Source organism: Heterodontus francisci, chromosome 5 (genome assembly GCF_036365525.1).
Source record: "Heterodontus francisci isolate sHetFra1 chromosome 5, sHetFra1.hap1, whole genome shotgun sequence".
NCBI classification, from domain to species: domain Eukaryota; kingdom Metazoa; phylum Chordata; class Chondrichthyes; order Heterodontiformes; family Heterodontidae; genus Heterodontus; species Heterodontus francisci.
The window spans coordinates 181,937,220-181,957,619 of NC_090375.1; the positions used below are offsets into that span (position 1 = coordinate 181,937,220).

General features: G+C 46.0%; 1 protein-coding gene across 2 annotated transcripts in view; it reads left to right on the top strand.

Annotated features, from left to right (window-relative positions):
• sqlea (squalene epoxidase a) overlaps positions 1–20,400 on the top strand; it is a 33,951-nt gene that overhangs the window by 9,707 nt on the left and 3,844 nt on the right. The window contains exons 5-10 of one of the 2 annotated variants that reach the window (XM_068032437.1): positions 286–382; positions 5,052–5,165; positions 7,100–7,271; positions 11,508–11,603; positions 12,789–12,931; positions 20,232–20,328. In XM_068032437.1, coding sequence (XP_067888538.1) covers positions 286–382; positions 5,052–5,165; positions 7,100–7,271; positions 11,508–11,603; positions 12,789–12,931; positions 20,232–20,328 — 719 coding nt within the window. The remainder of the gene's footprint in view (positions 1–285; positions 383–5,051; positions 5,166–7,099; positions 7,272–11,507; positions 11,604–12,788; positions 12,932–20,231; positions 20,329–20,400) is intronic. The other variant, XM_068032438.1, reaches the window with a different exon arrangement.

The following is a 20,400-nucleotide window of genomic DNA, read 5'->3' on the forward strand; positions in this document are numbered from 1 at the left end:
TGTACAACCATCATTAGTTTAGAATGTCTACAAATTTTATTCTAATTATCCTGCCAATCAGTTTTAAAAAAAAAAACTAATGCAGTTTACATACATTATAGAAGCTGGCCATTGCAACATCCATGACCAGGTACGATATTAAGCACTACCTGAGAAATGCCAAGATAATCTGTAGCAACTTCAAAGTTTTATGTAGCCAAATGTCGGACTAATAATTCTAATTTATCTTGGTGAAGCTTAGCTAAAGCAGAAGAATAAGCTAACTTCCCAATGGTTGTGTTCTAGTGTAAGATTCATCGAAGGAACAGTGACACACTTACTGGAAGAAGACGGTAAAGTTACAGGAGTTCAGTACAAAGAAAAAGAAAGTGCAGAGACAAAGGTTTGTAAGTTTTTCATCGAAAATGACACTGCGCAGTTAAGCCTGCAGCTCAGTTGTGCAATACCAAGTGATGGGCAGAAATACTGAATACATGAGCCACGTAAATTGTTTTTCCAGTTCGAAAGAATAATAGCAATTCAGTGGGGTAGAAATTAGTGTGCATTGCAACTGTTTTTGGGGTGTTAAATGGGCGAATACTGACAAATTTAGCAGTGGGACTGCTCAAGCCCAATCTGCGCACACAATCAGGCTACAGCTAAATTCATCAGTCTCATTTTCAGACTTATTACTGATGGGTAGGAACGGTTTCAGCCCTGTTCAGGTTGCTTTGGCTGCCAACTAAAGCTACATCCTGCCGAGCCAGGAGGAACAGGGATGCCCCCCTGACCCTGAAGTTTTCACATTTCCCCACCCTCCCAGTAGTCCGCTCCTGTGGAGCAGGACAGGCACTGGCAACCCATGTAAAAATGTTAACGAGGACCGATTTTGAACTGGTTTTGAACCGCACCAAAGCCTGAAAACACATTTCTACCCCAAATAGGCCAGAACAGCAGACTCAGTGGGCATAATTTTTACTTAGCTGACCTGCCAGTTGCAGGTCAGTCAGGAAGCTTTGGGGAACCCGCACTTCGGGATTCCCCAACATGCAATGAAATTTCTGATGTCGGTGATCAGATCCCTGCCCAGAGGCCCAGCCTGATTGACTGGCCTCCAGACAGCTGGGGAGCTGCTCACTGACAGCCACAGTAGCAGGTAAGTCCATGTAGGGGATGGTGGGGTGCATTGATTATTGATTGGGGGGGGGGGTGCAATCGGGGTGGGGGTTTGTTGGCCGGGTGGGTGAGGAGTCATGGTGGCCAATTGAATGGGCGGCCAAATCTGAAGGGGAGGTCAGAGCCTGGTGGCGTTGGGGGGTATCTGATGCCTGAGAGGGGGTTGGAGGCATTAGAGGTGAGGTGTTTGGGGCTGGGGAGGATCAGAGGTCTTGGGTTGGCAGGGGAGTGGGTGGATTGGGGCCTGATGTGGGGGAATCAGAGGCCTCAATAGGTGGATAGTTCAGGGCCTGGCGATGGTAGGGGGTTCAGGGCCTGGTGGGAGGCCTCGGGACAGGCCCTTGGTGAGAGTGTGTGATTACGAAGGATCCTCAGGCAAGCAGCTGGATCCAGGAGGTAGCTGTGAAGGCACTTGTCTCCTGAATCCACCAAGCCCTCGCCTCGAGGAAGCTGCCGGGTGACCCAGCACTCCGGCGTTGCGACCAACAGCTGTTATAGCTTGAAACCTGTCTGACAATGAGGCTCGCAGCCTCATTAACATATTTAAAGTTCTGAAATGGTTTAACTGAAATATAAACAGAAAACTGAGCAGATCAGGCAGCATCTGTGGAGAGAAAAACAGAGTTAACCTTTCAGTTTGACAGCCTTTCATTAAAAGTATTATTCTGAGTTGTTAATGATGTACAAAATAAAGTTCTTAAGTGCTGAGTTAAATCCCTGCTTGACAGATTGAGACATTTAATTTCAGGAAAACATCTTTGATACTGATCATACACATTACGGCTGAATTTTGTTCTAGTGACAGGGAGATCCTGCCTCAGCCCTCAGTCGGACTCCAGTTGTGATTCCACGGCTGGGGGAGGGGGGGCCCTGGATTGCCCCCAAAGGAGGTACCACCCCTGACCCCACTAGGAGACTGCCAGATTTTATCTGACGGTGTCTCCTTGTGGCACTGGACCCTTCCGCCTTATTAAATTGAGGTGGAGATGGGAAGAGCCTGAATTGGCCTGGGGCGGAGGAGTTGTTCTCGATCTTCCCTGCCCCAAACTAAATTGGAAGGCATCAGGAAGGTGACGAGCACTCCTCCCCCTCCTGCCTTGTGAGATATTTTATGGGTCCCCCTGCCTCCAATTACATCCCTAGGGGGTCCATAAACTTCAGCCCCTTGGATTGTCAGTCAAGGAATTACCTCAAGCGGTCTGGAATGCAATTAAACATTTCATTACAGGATTCCGATCTACCTGACTTTAACTTTCCTGGAGCTGATACAGACCCAAGAAACAGCACTGATATGTCTTGATGTAAACATACTTCGACAACATGCTTTTTTTTAATTCGTTCATGGGATGTGGGCATCGCTGGCCAGGCCAGCATTTATTGCCCATCCCTAATTGCCCTTGAGAAGGTGGTGGTGAGCTGCCTTCTTGAACCACTGCAGTCCATGTGGGGTGGGTACACCCACAGTGCTGTTAGGAAGGGAGTTCCAGGATTTTGACCCAGCGACAGTGAAGGAACGGCGATATAGTTCCAAGTCAGGATGGTGTGTGACTTGGAGGGGAACTTGCAGGTGGTGGTTTACCCATGCATTTGCTGCCCTTGTCCTTCTAGTTGGTAGAGGTCACTGGTTTGGAAGGTGCTGTCTAAGGATCCTTGGTGCGTTGCTGCAGTGCATCTTGTAGATGGTACACACTGCTGCCACTGTGCATTGGTGGCGGAAGGAATGAATGTTTGTAGATGCGGTGCCAATCAAGCGGGCTGCTTTGTCCTGGATGGTGCCGAGCTTCTTGAGTGTTGGAGCTGCACCCATCCAGGCAAGTGGAGAGTATTCCATCACACTCCTGACTTGTGCCTTGTAGATGATGGACAGGCTTTGGGGAGTCGGGAGGTGAGTTACTCACCACAGGATTCCTAGCCTCTGACCTGCTCTTGTAGCCACGGTATTTATATGAGTACACCAGTTTAGTTTCTGGTCAATGGTAGCCCCCAGGATGTTATTGGGGGATTCAGCGATGGAAATGCCATTGAATGTCAAGGGGCGATGGTTAGATTCTGTCTTGTTGGAGATGGTCATTGCCTTGCACTTGTGTGCGGCAAATGTTACTTGCCACTTATCAGCCCAAGCCTGGATATTGTCCAAGTTTTGCTGCATTTCTACACAGACTGCTTCAGTATCTGAGGAGTCACGAATGGTGCTGAACATTGTGCAATCATCAGCGAACATCCCCACTTCTGTTCACATACTCTCTTCAGCTGTGGATAAACTACATTAATCTCATTCAGCACAGAATTGAAATGAATCAGACCACTTAAAATGTTCTTGACTTTTGTATAATCCATGATCCAAGCACAATGTTGAAATACCAAGTCCTGATAAAAAAAAAAATTATATATATATAAAAATTTACCTGTGAGTAGTTCTAAAATGAGAAATGAGTTCCCCTTATATTTTAATGAGTAAATGAACTTTAAGGTGTGAGACCCATTCATTCAGGCCAGGATGATCTCCGGTTCAATCGTTGATATATCCTGAATTCACCCAGATCAGTGTTGAGTGATAATGATACGAAGCCTGTAGCCCTGTAACTTGGCATCTTATCCCCTTAGGAGCTCCACATATTGAAACATAACAAGGAAGTTATGATAAACCTGTATAAAATCCTGGTTCAGCCTCAACTGGGGTATTGTGTTCATTTCTGGGCATCATACTTTAGGAAAGAAGTGAAGGCATTAGAAAGGATGCAGAAAAGATTTACGAGAATGGTTCCAGGAATGAGAGACTTCAGTTACGAGGACAGTTTGGAGAAGCTGGGGCTGTTCTCCTTGGAGAAGAGAAGTTTGAGAGGAGATTTGATAAAGGTGTTTAAAATCATCAGGGGTCTGGACAGAGTAGACAGGAAGAAACTGTTCCCATTGGTGGAAGGGTTAGGATCTAGAATGCACTGCCTGAGAGTGTGGTGGAAGTAGATTCAATCATGGCTTTTAAAAGAGAATTAGATAATTATCTGAGGAGAAAACATTTGCAGGGCTACAGGGAAAGAATGGGGGAGTGGGACGAGCTGAGTAGCTCTTGCAGAGAGCTGGTATGAACACATGGGCTAAATGGCCGCCTTCTGTGCTCTAGCCATTCGATGATTCTATGTCCTCGATTTAATGAGGACAGGCTGGCCCGCCTCCACTGGCCCTGGAAGCCACAATGTTATTTTGTGTGGTTCAGGCAATTAATTGAGGTCGTGGTTTCCACCCCCCTGAGGCAGGCTGTCCCACCTCCAAGAGCTGCCAGCTTCAAAGAGCAGCAATACCACCAGGAGTGGTGGCCACTGCTGGGACTGCAGCAGTAACACAGAATCACACACAGTCCCCGGACCCAGCCAGCGATGGAGACCAGAGAATAGGTAAGTGGGTCGGGGCTCACTGGGGCCAATCACCCAGGCCCCAATGAGGGAGATGGAGGTCGATCACGAGGTCAGGGTGAGTGGTGGTGGGGGGGGGGGAGAAAGAGTCTTCCAGCAGGGACAGACTGTGCCACTGGGGGCAGCCCTCCAAGGGGCACAGCATGCCCAATTAGGAGGGATCCTTCCCCCACCCCCGAGTCCGTGAGGCCACCAGGTTTTACAGTGTGTCCTCCCCAGGTGCCGGTGCCCATCCCCTCTGGTAAAATGCCAGCAGCAGCGAGAAGAGGCCCTTGAGTGGCCATTAATTGGGCACTTAAAGGCCTCAATTGGCCTAAGGTTAAACACCAGTGAAGGCAGGTTGGCGACAGGCACAGCACCCCCATGTCTTTGCACCCCACTTTACGCCCCCCTGCCTCCCAGCCCACTCCCGGGGGCAGGGGGGTCATAAAATTCCAGCCTATGATTCAATTCTATAACCAACGTGAAGTATTTTTCTAATGGCAGGAACTCTATTGCCCATTGACTGTGGTTGCTGACGGACATTTCTCGAAGTTCAGGAAAAGCTTGGTGAAGAACAAGGTTAATGTTTCATCGCATTTTGTTGGGTGCATTATGAAGGTAAGACTTTTCAAACATGCATTGCAGTGTTTTTTTTTTTGCATACTGCATCTAGCTTGAATTCACCGCAATGAAACTTGTTTTATATGTTTTTCTTTGATATCAGTTTTCCAATCTAAATGACCCTCGGGTATATATTTCATTAGTTGCTAATGTGAGTGAAAAGGTGGCAGGATTCCAAAATAGGATTCCAGAGTTTTATACACACATTGACATTAATGACCAATGGAAAATGTACTCACCCATCAACCTTCATCTCCTGCAGTTCAGCAGAAGTGTCAGGTGTCATACCTAAAGTATCTGTGATTATACCACCAACTGCCTGGTAATTGGAATCAGAGAGCTGGAGGTGGGTACTTGTGGGGATATGTGAGTGTAAAAATATTTTTAACGAAATCGTCATTGATTTATTGTTTAGAAAAAGAAGTTGCTGTAGAATTGCTCCCCAATGTCCTTCCTAAATTCAGTGGAAGATCAGTGCCAGCCCTGGAGAAATGGTATAAGATGCCATTTCCCCAATCTCCCACCAAAGGCAAAGCCGATAGCCCTGAAAATTGACATTTCATCGCCTTAGAAGATTCACATTTTTAAACATAACTGTCCAGCAATATTTTCCTAATTCTCCAGGTTTCTGCCCCAGAAACGCCACATCCCAAATTCTGACCAGTGAGAGGGTGGGTTAGTTTTCTGCTGGCCCATCACCTCCACAGCCAGCTTCAGGGGCAAGTCAGGGTATATCTTCCAGCTACCCTTGGAGTTCCACCATCCTTCAGCCCAGTTGGGAACAGACATGGGCTCAGTAGTGGACCTTGCAGTTATGTGCAGAAGGAATCTGCTACCTCCAAGTGCAGGCTCCAGTTTTCCTACAGAAAAAAAATAATGACCATTTCACCTTCAACCTGGCAAAGGCCACTGGCTTTCCCACTTGGAGTGACAAGGTGTCATTCCCAATTTTCTGCCGGGCACACAGAATGGATATCTTGTTAGGTTGCACCTCCTTCGGTATGGTCTGCCTGCCCCAGATATTAAAATGACCACAGGGTATTTTTTTTATCTTTGCTTCATGAGCTTTAAGTGTGGCCTGGGTGAAGTGCAGAACTGAAAATCTGGCTTAAAGCTTTGAATGCTTCTTACAGAATGGGTTTTCCTTCTATTCATTTCAATTAATGGAAAATCAGGTGAGTTCTGCCAAAAACACAAGACCTTCATCAGATTTTCTTGTGGCCTCTGCCCAGGCGATTAAAGACAAAAATCTACCCTCCATCCCCAACAGGTTGAGTGGTTGGCAGCCACAAGTCCCACTCTGCTGTGCTCCCGATGGCGGAGCATGCAAGAAATTGCAGACCCTCTCTTTATTCATTTGTGGTTCATTTAATTTTTTAAAACAACATTGATTGCGAATTAGATCATGGCAGATACTGGGTTATTCAATCTGTTAATGTCGAGAAACCAATTTAAATTTAGTGAAGAGGTAAAATTAACATACACTTGAAAGCAAAACATCTTAAAGTTAGTTGCTATACCTCTTCCGATGTTAAGCGATACCCCACATACTGCTGTGGGAATTGCCCACAATGATACTAAAACTTACTTTAAACAAGAAATACTTAACAAATTTTAGGATCTTGAATGGGTGTCTTCAATTAATTGCACTTGCCAACTGAAAACTCCAAAACTGTTGTTGGAATAAATAGTGTTTGGAAAGTTATTTTCTAATAGTTGCATTCAACTGTAAGGAGCCTGTATGTATTAAAGTCAATGATCCCTTGCAGCTGTTTAATTTTCGTTATAAAAAGGGTACCGATGATGAAAAAAAGCACCCACTGCCACTATCAATGTTACTTTTTACAAATCAGATAATTTCACAGGAATGTTATGCTAAAGTAGAAATATAGCATGGGGCTAATGTTTGATGTCTGTATTTATGATTGTAGGATTCACCACAATTCAAACCGAACCATGCAGAACTTGTTCTCGCCAACCCTAGCCCTGTTCTTATCTACCAAATTTCATCCAATGAAACACGGGTGTTAGTGGACATCAGAGGGGAAATGCCAAGACATCTGAAAAACTACATGATTGAGAAAATCTATCCACAGCTTCCAGGTACAATGGCATGTCTTTTGACTCCTGAGATTTTGAGTCTTTTTATTTTCCCTCCAGTGCTCCTGGAATTTGAATTCTATTAATAAAAAAAAAACTGGAATTAAAAAGCTCGTGTAATGATGGCCATTGTCGATTGTCGCAAAAACCCATCTGATTCACTAATGTCCTTTAGGGAAGGAAATCTGCTGTCCTTACCTGGTCTGGCCGCTATGTGATTCCAGACCCACAGCAATGTGGTTGACTTTTAAAATGCCCTCTGAAATGGCCTAGCAAGCCACTCAGTTGGACCTAACCGCTAAAATGTCAATAAGGAATGAAATGGGACCGTAAAGCCTGGCTCAGGTATAAAGTTAAAGCCCGACCCGGCCACAGCCAATCTGAACCCGAACCAGGCCAGAGTCCAAGTTTTTTCATGCCCGATCCGACCTGAAAATATCAAACATGTTGTTCACACAGAAAAGAAAATTGTGTCAAAACGTAGATTAACAAGAAAACAATACAAAACAAAACCCGAACGCAGCCAACCCGAACCCGACCCGACCTGAGCCTGAATGCTGGATAGCGAATATAGACCCAACCCGAACCCGACACGTCGGAGTTGGTCGGGAAACCAGGCTTGACTGGACAGACCACCCGGCATCGACCACAGAAACGGCAACTGCAAACCCAGCCCTGTCGACCCTGCAAAGTCCTCCTTATTAACATCTGGCGGCTTGTGCCAAAATTAGGAGAGCTGTCCCATAGACTAGTCAAGCAACAGCCTGACATAGTCATACTCACGGAATCATACCTTACAGACTATGTCCCAGACACTGCAATCACCATCCCTGGGTATGTCCAGTCCCACCGACAGGACAGACCCAGTAGAGTTGGCGGCACAGTTGTATATAGTTGGGAGGGAGTTGCCCTGTGAGTCCTCAACATCGACTGCATCCCATGAGGTCTCAAGGCATCAGGGCAAACATGGGCGAGAAAACCTCCTGCTGATTACCACCTACCGCCCTCCCTCAGCTGATGAGTCAGTACTGCTCCATGTTGAACACCACTTGGAGGAACTACTGAGGGTGGAAAGGGCACAGGTGGGGACTTCAATATCCATCACCATGAGTGGCTCGGTAGCACCACTACTGACCGAGCTGGCCGAGTTCTAAAGGACATAGCTGCTAGACTGTGGCTGCGACAGATGGTGAGGGAACAAATGAGGAAAAAACGTACTTGACCTTGTCCTCACCAATCTACCTGCCGCAGATGCATCAGTCCATGACAGTACTGATAGGAGTGACCACGGCACAGTCCTTGTGGAGACGAAGTCCCGCCTTCACATTGAGGATACTCTCCATTGTATTGTGTGGCACTACCACCATGCTAAATGGGATAGATTTCGAACAAATCTAGCGATGCAAAACTGGTGTACCGTGGACCATCAGCAGCAGCAGAATTGTACTCGACCACAGTCTGTAACCTCATGGCCCGGCATATCCCCCATTCTACCATTACCATCAAGCCAGGGCATCAGCCCTGGTTCAATGAAGAGTGCAGGAGGGCATCCCAGGAGGAGCAGCACCAGGCATTCCTCAGAATGAGGTGTCAACCTGGTTAAGTTACAACCCAGGGCTACTCGTGTGCCAAACTGTGTAAGCAGAATGCGATAGACAGAGCTAAGCGAGCCCACAACCAACGGATCAGATCTAAGCTCTGCAGTCCTGCCACATTCAGTCGTGAATGGTGTAGGGCAATTAAACCACCAACAGGAGGAGGTGGCACCACAAATATCCCCATCCTCAATGATGGGGGAACCCAGCACGTCAGTGCAAAAAGATAAGGCTGAAGCATTTGCAACAATCTTCAGCCAGAAATGCCGAGTGGATCTCGGCCTCCTCCTGAAGTCCCCAGCATCACGGTTGCCAGTCTTCAGCCAATTTGATTCACTCCGCGTGATATCAAGGCACTGGATACTGCAAAGGCTACGGGCCCTGACAACATTCCAGCAATAGTACTGAAGACCTGTGCTCCAGACCTTGCCTTGCCCCTAGCCAAGCTGTTCAAGTACAGCTACAACACTGGCATCTACCCGGCAATGTGGAAAATTGCCCAGGTATGTCCTGAACACAAAAAGCAGAACAAATCCGACTCGGCAAATTACTGCCCCACCAGCCTACTCTCAATCATCAGTAAAGTGATGGAAAGTGTCGTTGATAATGTTATCAAGCGGCACTTGATCAAGCAGTAACCTGCTCAGTGAGGCTCAGTTTGAGTTCTGCCAGGGCCACTCTGCTCCTGACCTCATTACAGCCTTGGTTCAAACATGGACAAAAGAGCTGAACTCAAGGTGAGGTGAGAGTGACTGCCCTTGACATCAAGGCAGCATTTGACTGAGTGTGGCATCAAGGATTCCTAGCAAAACTGGAGTCAATGGGAATCAGAGGGAAAACTCTTCGCTGGTTGGAGTCATACCTAACGCAAAGGAAGATGGTTGTGGTTGTTGGAGGTCAATCATCTCAGCTCCAGGACATCACTGCAGGAGTTCCTCAGGGCAGTGTCCTAGGCCCAACCATCTTCAGCTGCTTCATCAATGACCTTCCTTCAATCGTAAGGTCAGAAGTGGGGATGCTTGCTGATTGCACAATGTTGAGCACCATTCGCAACTCCTCAGATACTCAAGCAGTCCCTGTGGAAATGCAGCAAGACCTGGACAATATCCAGGCTTGGGCTGATAAGTGGCAAGTAACATTCGTGCCACAGAAGTGCCAGGCAATGACCATTTCAAACAAGAGAGAATCTAACCATCTCCCCTTGTCATTCAACGGCATTATGATCACTGAATCCTTCACTATCAACATCCTGGGGATTACCATTGACCAGAAGCTGAACTGGAGTAGCCATATAAATACCGTGGCTACAAGAGTAGGTCAGAGGCTAGGAATCCTGAGGCGATTAACTCGCCTCCTGAATCTCCAAAGCCTGTCCACCATCTACAAGGCACAAGTCAGGAGTGTGATGGAATACTCTCCAATTGCCTGGATGGGTGCAGCTCCAACAACACTGAAGAAGCTCGTCACCATCCAGAACAAAGCAGTCCGCTTGATTGGCACCCCATCCACAAACATTCACTCCCTACACACTGCTGCCACTGTGCATTGGTGGTGGATTATCTACAAGATGCACTGCAGCAACGCATCATAGCTACTCAGGCAGCACCTTCCAAACCCGTGACCTCTACCACCTAGAAGGACAAGGGCAGCAGATGCATGGGAACACCACCACCTGCAAGTTCCCCTCCAAGCCACACACCATCCTGACTTGGAACTATATCGCCGTTCCTTCACTGTCGCTGGTCAAAATCCTGGAACTCCCTTCCTGATAGCACTGTGGGTGTACCTACCCCACATGGACAGTAGCGGTTCAAGAAGGCAGCTCCCCACCACCTTCTCAAGGGCAATTAGGGATGGGCAATAAATGCTTGGCTAGCCAGTGACGTCCACATCCCATGAAAGCAATAAAAAAAAAAAAAGGCCTTCAGTTATCCATAACTGAGCGTGTGAATTGGTGACTGCCTCCCAGGTCTCTCTCAATGGTCTTCTGATCTCACTACCAACGTGTCCTGGGGTTTATCTTTATCTATCAAAACAGAATGGGGAAATTCTACAAAATCCCACCTTCAGCAGCAAACCTGGCCACAGGGAGCACATAGCAGAAAGTTGGAGTGCACTCCCCACAATTTATACCTTCATAAAATAAATGCATAGAAAATTATGGAGAGCATGCATCCGAAATCCTGTTAGAGAAAGAAAGAGCTTGCGTTTATGTAGTCTCTTTCACAGGACATCACAAAGTGCTTCACAGAAAATGAAGTACTTTTGAATTGTACTCACTGTTGTAATGTCAGGAAAGTGTGCTCCAAGTTGATGAGGCTACCAATAAGAGTGTGATTTCAGAAAATTACCCAAATAGCCAGCTTCAAATTTCAGTAAACTTTCCTCATAACCTTGCATAAAAACAACGTTGTGGAGACTCCGTACAATATATTTAAAAGTGTGGTTACGTTTTGTTTTAATTTATCAATGGTTCTGTTGTGAATCCACGTAGTTGTGAAGTTCAGGATGGTGCACATATGGCCATGATCATCGCAACAAGCAAAAAATAGTAGTGAAACAGGAGTTTAGCTAAGACTCCTGAAATTACTCTTAATGCTGGCTCTATCATCACTAAAAGTGGATGTTAATTTCTCTTAAACAGAGCACATAAAAGAACCATTCCTACTTGCAGTTCAGACCGACCGTCTCCGTACAATGCCTGCAAGCTTCCTCCCGCCATCACCAGTGAATAAACCAGGTAAAGCCTGTTACTAAGCAAGGTTCAATATCACAAATTAACGCTATGTTTAATGTGTCATTTATGCATCCATTGAACTTATAAATTTATATAAATCCAAATAGAACATTCTTGGTTTAATCTTGAATCACTGAGGTAGATTTTTGTCTTTACCACCTGGGTGTTAAGCATAACCTGGGCAGAGGGTGGAGTGCAGGGAAGAAAATTGGACTTGGAGTATCACACCTGATCCGAAGGGATGCCGCCTAGTTTTGCTCCCATTCACTTAAACAGAAGCATAATCAGGCAATCTCTGTTAAATGTGTCTGATTCTCCCTGCCCGATTTTTCTCTCTACGCTCTGTTCAAATGGTGGTAAGTATTTAAGGTGTTCTTAAATAAGGTGACCTTAAGTAGTTAAGTTGTAATCAACCCCAGTAATCTTTTCAGCAATCATTTTTGCAAAGCAAAAATCTTAAACTATGTTTTAAAGGAGTGTTCCAATCACAATTATATTTTAAAATGTTTTTATGTTTCAGTGATAACTTTGTTCATAAAATCTTTGTTCAATTTAAAAAAAAAAAAAATCCATCAGGAGTTTGTCAGTCACTTCGGTCGGCATTGTCAAAAACATTGGGTATGATTTCATCTAGTATTTAGCAAGATGTACAAACCATTTTTTATACAGAGTACACTTAAACATGATTCATGACATAACAGCCCGGACTACTAAGTGGTGACATCTGTTCAGCAAATTTGTCATAACTACTCCTGCAAAGTACTCACAACAGACATAAAAGGCCTGAAATTCAGGATTAGAAGAGGTTGTAAATCTGATTTTCATCCCCTGGACTACAGGGTGGAGCCCAGATCCATTGGGATTCTGTCCTACTTAAACTAGACCTTTAAATTCCAGTTGTGGAGTGGTGTGGGTCCATGAACACATCTCATGAGTTCCTGGGTTTCTCTCCTCCTCTTGCTCTCTTAAAAGGCCTCAGCAAAACTGTGATATACAGGACACAATTTGACAGACAGGACACCAAGCTAACCATCACTTGCTGATCCAAAGTTAATGAAACCTGCACTTGACTATGGAAATATGACCTGTCTCTTGGTATCCTACTTTAATCACCAGTGGAGGAAAAAAAAACATTTTGGTGACTTTTAAGTTTGCTTTAATACAACGATTGTTACATCTTTTATCTAGGTGTGCTCCTTTTGGGTGATGCATATAACATGCGCCATCCTCTCACAGGAGGTGGGATGAGTGTTGTACTGAATGATGTGAGGATATGGAAAAGTCTCCTGTGCAACATTCCGGACCTCCATGATAATCAGGCAGTGCTAAAGGTGAGACATGTTTCTTATCGTACTTAATTCAGGAAGGTGAGACCTGAATTTCCATGGGAGTTCTTCTGATCTGCTGTGACTCTGGTGGGAGACTGGCAGAGACCCCAGTGAAAATGTCCATTTATGCCATTTCGAGCTGGAAAATGCCTCCGGCAGAGGCCCGCCAGGAAGGCCCGGCCCCATATTGCCGGCAGCAGTGAGGCATCATGTCAGCCCGTTCCCCGCCCCCCCCACCACCCCTGCTGCAAGGTGACGCATGTAAGGTGGAACACTGGTGGGGAGGGGGGAGCAAATAAATTTCTCGGGGCAGGGCGAGCAGGGTAAAACTAATTTCATTCGCCAAGGGGGTTGTGGGAAGGGTTAAAGATTGAAGTTTGTGAATTTTGGTGTGGGTGGGGGGGGGGGGGGGAAGGTCAGGTGCTCAAGGTAAGTACTTTGGGAGGGGTGGGGGGGTAGGCAAGGAATGAATTGTTTGGTCAAGGGGGTGGTGGGAGAGGGGCTTGAAACATTTATTTAATTTGTTTGAATAAATTCTAAGTGACTATTTCTTTAAAAATTCAAATTAAAAGTAAAATGTAAAACAGTGGTGTCAGCGCCTGCGCAATGGCACTGGACGCCGTTGTTGGGGACTGACCGCTTGCCCCCTCCACGTCATCGGTGGTTGGGGGGGGCGGTGGTCAGCCCCGGCCATGTAAATGAGTGTGTGCAGGCCGCCATGTTTTACAGCAACATAAAATACAGCCCATTATAGGGCCCATCTTGTTCTCGGCCTGTGTCGGGTTCTGTGGCAGGGCGGGCCGGACAATCGGAGCAGCAGTGGCCACCACGGAACCTGATGCTGGGATTACCGGACCCGATCTTCCCGGGAGTGGGCAAGCTCCGAGGTGGCCCCTCCGTTGCTCTGCAACGGGACCCTAGTTCAAATATTTAAGATACCTCTCTGCATAAATTTCAATGTCATCCGCCACAATCTTCCCATCCGTTCCCGATTTTGAGCTCGACATGCGGCATTCGCACGGCTTCACTTTCCGGTCCATGAGAAGCTGGTGTCACTGAGGAGGGGAAGGGGTAAGCACTGCATTTTGTGTAGAGATGGGGTGGGTGGAAAGGTGTCAACTTTGCATTCTGTGTACAGCAGGGGTCGGCAACATGTCTGTACACGGACACAGTGTCTGCGGTAAAAATTTTGGGGTCCGAGACTTGCAATTTTAGGGATGAGAAATTTCGCATTGACTTCTTCTTTCCAGACCAGTCTGACTTTAAACAAATTCACAGCTGACAGGTGATAGGAACTGGAACAGCACCTTCCGAACTCAGGACAAGTTTGGGGTTTTCCAGCGGGTTCTGATTTTTTTTAAAAGCCCGCGGAAAACCACAAACATTTCATAGAGCTATACAGCATAGAAACAGGCCCTTTGGCCCATCATGTCTGTGCTGGCCATCAAGCACCTAGCTATTCTAATCCTATTTTTCCATAGAAATGCCATAGAAGGCTATGGGCCAAGTGCTCATCTAAATACTAAAATGTTGAGGGTTCCTGCCTCTACCACCCCTACAGGCAGTGTGTTCCAGATTCCAACCACCCTCTGGGTGAAAACATTTTTCATCAAATCCCCTCTAAACCTCCTGCCCCTTACCTTAAATCTATACCCCCTGGTTATTAACATCTCTGCTAAGGGAAAAAGTTTCTTCCTATCTATGTGGGGCGGCACAGTGGCGCAGTGGTTAGCACCGCAGCCTCACAGTTCCAGGGACCCGGGTTTGATTCTGGGTACTGCCTGTGCGGAGTTTGCAAGTTCTCCCTGTGTCTGCGTGGGTTTCCTCCGGGTGCTCCGGTTTCCTCCCACACGCCAAAGACTTGCAGGTTGATAGGTTAATTGGCCATTACAAATTGCCCCTAGTATAGGTAGGTGGTAGGGAAATATATAGGGACAGGTGGGGATGTGGTAGGAATATGGGATTAGTGTAGGATTAGTATAAATGGGTGGTTGATGGTCGGCACAGACTCGGTGGGCCGAAGGGCCTGTTTCAGTGCTGTATCTCTAAACTAAACTAAAACTAAACTATCCTCTCAATGCCCCTCATAATTTTGTATACCTCAATCAGGTCCCCCTTCAGCCTTCTCTGCTCTAAGGAAAACAACCCTAGCCTATCCAGTCTCTCTTCATAGCTGAAATGCTCCAGCCCAGGCAACAACCTGGTGAATCTCCTCTACCTTTTCCAGTGAAATCACATCCTTCCTATAATGTGGTGCCCTGAACCGTACACAGTACTCCAGCTGTGGCCTATCTAGCGTTTTATATAGTTCCATCATAACCTCCCTGCTCTTGTATCCTATGCCTCGGCTAATAAAGGCAAGTATCCCATATGCCTTCCTAACCACCTTATCTACCTGTGCTGCTGCCTTTAGTGATCTATGGACAAGTACATCAAGATCCCTCTGACCCTCTGTACCTCCTAGGGTCCAACCATCCATTGTATATTTCCTTGCCTTGTTAATCCTCCGAAAATGCATCACCTCACATTTCTCAGGATTAAATTCCATTTGCTACTGCCCTGCCCATCTTACCAGCCCATTTATATCGTCCTGTAATCTAAGGCTTTCCTCCTCACTATTTACAACACCACCAATTTTCATGTCATCTGCGAACTTACTGATCATACCTCCTATATTCACCTCTAAATCATTAATCTACACTACAAACAGCAATCATCCCAGCACCAATTCCTGTGGTACACCACTGGTCACAGGCTTCCACTCGCAAAAACAACCCTTGACCATTACCCTCTGCCTCCTGCCATGAAGCCAATTTTGGATCCTATTTACCAAATTGCCCTGGATCCCATGGGCTCTTACCTTCTAAATCAATCTCCCATGTGGGACCTTCTCAAAAGCCTTACTGAAGTCCATGTAAACTACATCAACTGCTTTACCCTCATCTACACATATTGTCACCTCCTCGAAAAATTCAATCAAGTTTGTTAGACACGATCTCCCCCTGACAAAGCCCTGCTGACTACCCCTGATTAATCTCTGCCTCTCCAAGGGGAGACTTATCCTGTCCCTCAGACTCCTCAGCTCAGAAGCCGCAGTTCCCGCTCCCAGCACCTGCCAGCTGTGAAACTGACAGTTGTGAATTTTTTTTTAAAAATTGATTAATCGCAAAGCAGTTCTGCGGTGAGTTCCTGCTCTCTGCAACTGTCAGAGAGATGGATGGACACGGGAGAAAGAGATGGGCATAGAGAGGGAGGGAGAGAGAGGGGGGAGAGAAAGATCAAAATCACATCCAACAGATGAACGTCTATCTGGACTCTCCCTGTGTAGGCAGGCATTGACTACTTATGCAAGCAAAAACAATGCCAGGTACTCATTAAACAGAGGGAAATGCATTTTAAATCGGACTGTTGTGATAGAATTAGGTTTATATATAAATTAATTGCCCCCATGTCCGTGGCTGAGTCAGTAATTTTGTCAAATGTCCATGGAGCAATATGTTGGTGCCTATCACTGGTGTAAAGATGGTGGGGGAGAGAGACTGGGGACAGATCTACATTTTGTTTGCGGCTGGCAGCCTTTTAAAAATGGTGCCAACACCTGCTTCTGCATTAGGTTATGTTGTTCACTGCGTCACTGATGCCGCCCCACCACTTGATGGTTTGGGGGGGTGGGGTGGTTACCACCGTCAGTATGTTAAGTGGCCACCTGCCACAGAATCGCTCGCAGTGGTAGGGCCAGATCTTCTTGTCCCATGTGTGCAGTAATGATTTTCATCTCCATTATGCTGCTTTACTTGAAAACTTACCATTCCAAAGAGAAACAGCAGAACTCCTGTTGTTGATAGATCAAGGGACACATTGTGCAATACTGCCACCCTCCTACAGCATTTGTCACGTTGTGTAGAAGCAATTATACCAATGTTTTAGTGAGTTTCAAAGAAGAAGGAATTTGAGTATTTTCTAGGTGGGGTGCCGGAGGGTTGTAGAATCGCTATCGTTGTACCTCTGTTTAAAAAGGGAGTGAGGGACAGACCAAATAATTACAGGCCAGTCAGTCTAACCTCAGTAGTGGGCAAATTATTAGAATCTATTCTGAGAGACAGGATAAACTGTCGCTTAGGAAGGCACAGGTTAATCAAGGATAGCCAGCATGGATTTGTTAAGGGAAGATCTTGTTTGACCAACCTGATCAAATTTTTTGAAGAAGTAATAAGGAAGATAGATGAGGGTAGTGTAGTTGATGTGGTCTACATGGATTTTAGCAAGGCTTTTGTCAAGGTCCACATGGCAGACTAGTTTTTAAAAAAAAAAATCCCATGGGATCCAGGGAAATGCAGCAAGGTGGATACAAAATTGGCTCAGTGGCAGGAAACAAAGAGTAATTGTTGACGGGCGTTTCTGCAACTGGAGGGCTGTTTCCAGTAGTGTTCTGCAGGGCTCAGTACTGGGTCCCCTGCTTTTTGTGGTATACATTAACGATTTGGATGTAAATGTAAGGGGCATGATCAAGAAGTTTGCAGATGACACCAAGATTGGCCGTGTGGTTGATAGCGAGGAGGATAGCAGTAGGCTGCAGGAAGATATTGATCTGGTCAGATGAGCAGAAAAGTGGCAAATGGAATTCAACTTGGAGAAGTGTGAGATGATGCATTTGGGGAGGTTAAACAAGGCAAAAGAATACACAATTAATGGGAAAATACTGAGCAGTATAGAGGACGTGTGGGACCTTGGAGTGAATGTCCACAGATCCCTGAAAATAGCAGGACAGGTCGATAAAGTGGTGAACTAGGCATATGGAATTCTTCCCTTTATTGGCTGAGGTATAGAATATACGAGCAGGGAGGTTATCCTGGAACTGTATAACTCATTGGTTAGGCCACAACTTGAATACTGTGTGCAGTTCTGGTCACCTCATTACAGAAAGGATGTAATTGCACTAGAGAGAGTACAGACGAGATTTACAAGGATGTTGCTAGGACTAGAAAAATACAGCTATGGGGAAAGATTGGATAGGCTGGGGTTGTTCTCCTTGGAACAGAGAAGGCTGAGGGAAAATCTGATTGAAATGTACAAAATTTTGAGGGGCCTGGATAGAGTGGAGATCAAGGGTCTATTCACCTTAGCAGAGAGGTCAGTGACGAGGGGGCAGAGATTTAAAGTGATTGGTAGAAAAATTAGAGGGGAGATGAGGAAAAACTTTTTTAACCAGAGGGTGGTGAGGGTCTGGAACTCACTGCCTGAAAGGGTAGCTGAGGCAGAAACCCTCAACTCATTCAAAAGCAGTCTGAATATGTACCTCAAGTGCCGTAATCTGCAGGGCTACGGACCAAATGCTGGAAGGTGGGATTAGAATAGTTGGATCGTTTTTCGGCTGGCACAGACACGATGTGCCAAGTGGCCTCTTTCTGTGCCTTAAACTTTCTATGATTCAATGATTTGTTACTTTCAGTTAACCTGAAGTCACATGGGCCAGGAGAATCCCAAGGATTCTTCAAGCAATGATGCCAAACTCAAATATTATAAAACTGTAAAAACATACGATTTTAATGCATGAAAGTCACTAGAACATTGCTAAGGTCTAAAACTAAGATAAAGGGCTGGATTTTGTGCCTGCGCCAGGCCCAAAAGGTGAGGGAAACCCCGCCTCAAACCTATGGAGGACGCCCTGGCTGTATTTAACAACACTCAAGCAATGAACTGCCTGGCGCCGGGGTCTCCTGTCGCCAAGAGTTGCTGTCCAATCAGGGGGACAGCAGCTTAGCAACCCCAGCAGCACCATTGAGAGTGGTGACCACTGCTGGAAGCCACTTGAAAAGTAGCAGCCTTGGAACTGGACTGAAGGTAAGTGGGGGTGGGCTCGCTGGGGGCACTCAAGCAAACCCCAGCGAGGGGGCTGTGGGTTATTGAGGGCAGGTGGGGATGGGTGATGCCACAAGGACGGACTTTGCTGCCTGGGGCCCTCTATGGGTTACAGTTCGGCCATGGAAGAGGGCCCCCCTCCAGCCCAAATGGAGGCTGCCTAGAGTTACTGGGCGACCTCCCCAGGAGGCAAAGGCACTGCCTGCGATGGTGGGAAGAGGCCCTTAAGTGGCCATTAATTGCACCACTTAAGGGCCTCAGTTGGCCTCTGGGTGCGAAGGCTGTCCTCGGCCTTCTCCGACCCAGACTAAAGTCGAAGGCGGCGGGAAGGCAACGGGCAGTCCACCCCTGCCTTCCCACACAATTTTATGGGACCCACTCCCCCCACCCCGCCCAGCTTCTATTCCTGTCCCTCGGAGGCCCATAAAATTCAGCCCAACACAATGATTTTAGCAATCTATTTCTAAGCTGTAACATTTAGAATCTTTTACAGAATGTTTAGATTTGCTGTTGCTTAACGTGCCTACTTTTAACAGTTTGAAACATGATAAAAGGTATATTCAATGAACGAGACAAATAAGAGACCAGATTATAGTTTCTGTGACTATTTGTCGGCTAACTGTATAAACTACTTTTTTTGTAGTTATTTTGCTTTCTTACTTCTTGGATCACTTGAGGCTCAGTAAATGGTGACCCTACTTCTGAGCCTCTCCTGAAATTGCCCGCCAGGAACTGGCCCTGAGTTGTCTGTATGACCTGTCCTCCACATTTCCTTCTCTGCGAATGCACTTGGCACCTCTCACTAGTGGCAGGCAATTCAACCCATGGGGGAATCACAAATGGGGCACCCTACTGACAAGAACACATTGCACTTGCACCCCCCCCATACTGAAAAACATATCAAAAAGGCAACTTGATTATTACATTTCATGGTAAGGTAACCAAATAAACTGTGCAAGACATTGCAAATCTGAACAATCATGACTAAAAGTTAGGATGTGAATTATTTGGATTTGGGTATTTGTGTCTCAACATGCTTTTTCTTTCCCATCTCTTATCTTTTCTGCAGGCCAGTGCTATTTTCATTAAAATTAAAATGTGCTTCTTTAACCAGTAATGCGTTTTCAAATCTAGAAGTAATTTTGGAAAAACCTACTCACTGGGGGGAAAAAAAAGAAAGACGTGCATTTATATAACACCTTTAACAACCACCACATGTCCCAAACCTCTTTACAGCCAATGAAGAAGTTCTTTTGAATTGTAGCCAATGTTGCAATGTCATGACAACTGATAATACATATTGTGTATAACATGCTCCACCGTGACATGCATGCCTAAATATACAATTAACAAGGACAGCCTTTGGACGCCAAGTTTGCAATGACTGCATACTTTGGGAAAGCAGTTTGGAAAGAAATTTTACACAATCTGTTACTTTTTGCAGGCTAAGAAAACATTTCACTGGACAAGGAAGAAGTCCCATTCCTTTGTAGTGAATGTTATGGCCCAAGCTCTGTATGAGCTATTTGCTGCTACAGATGGTAAGCTCAGACGCCTGTGAGTAGGAGACTCACATGTGCGTTCTCCAACAGGCATAATAGGGTTTGGCTTTA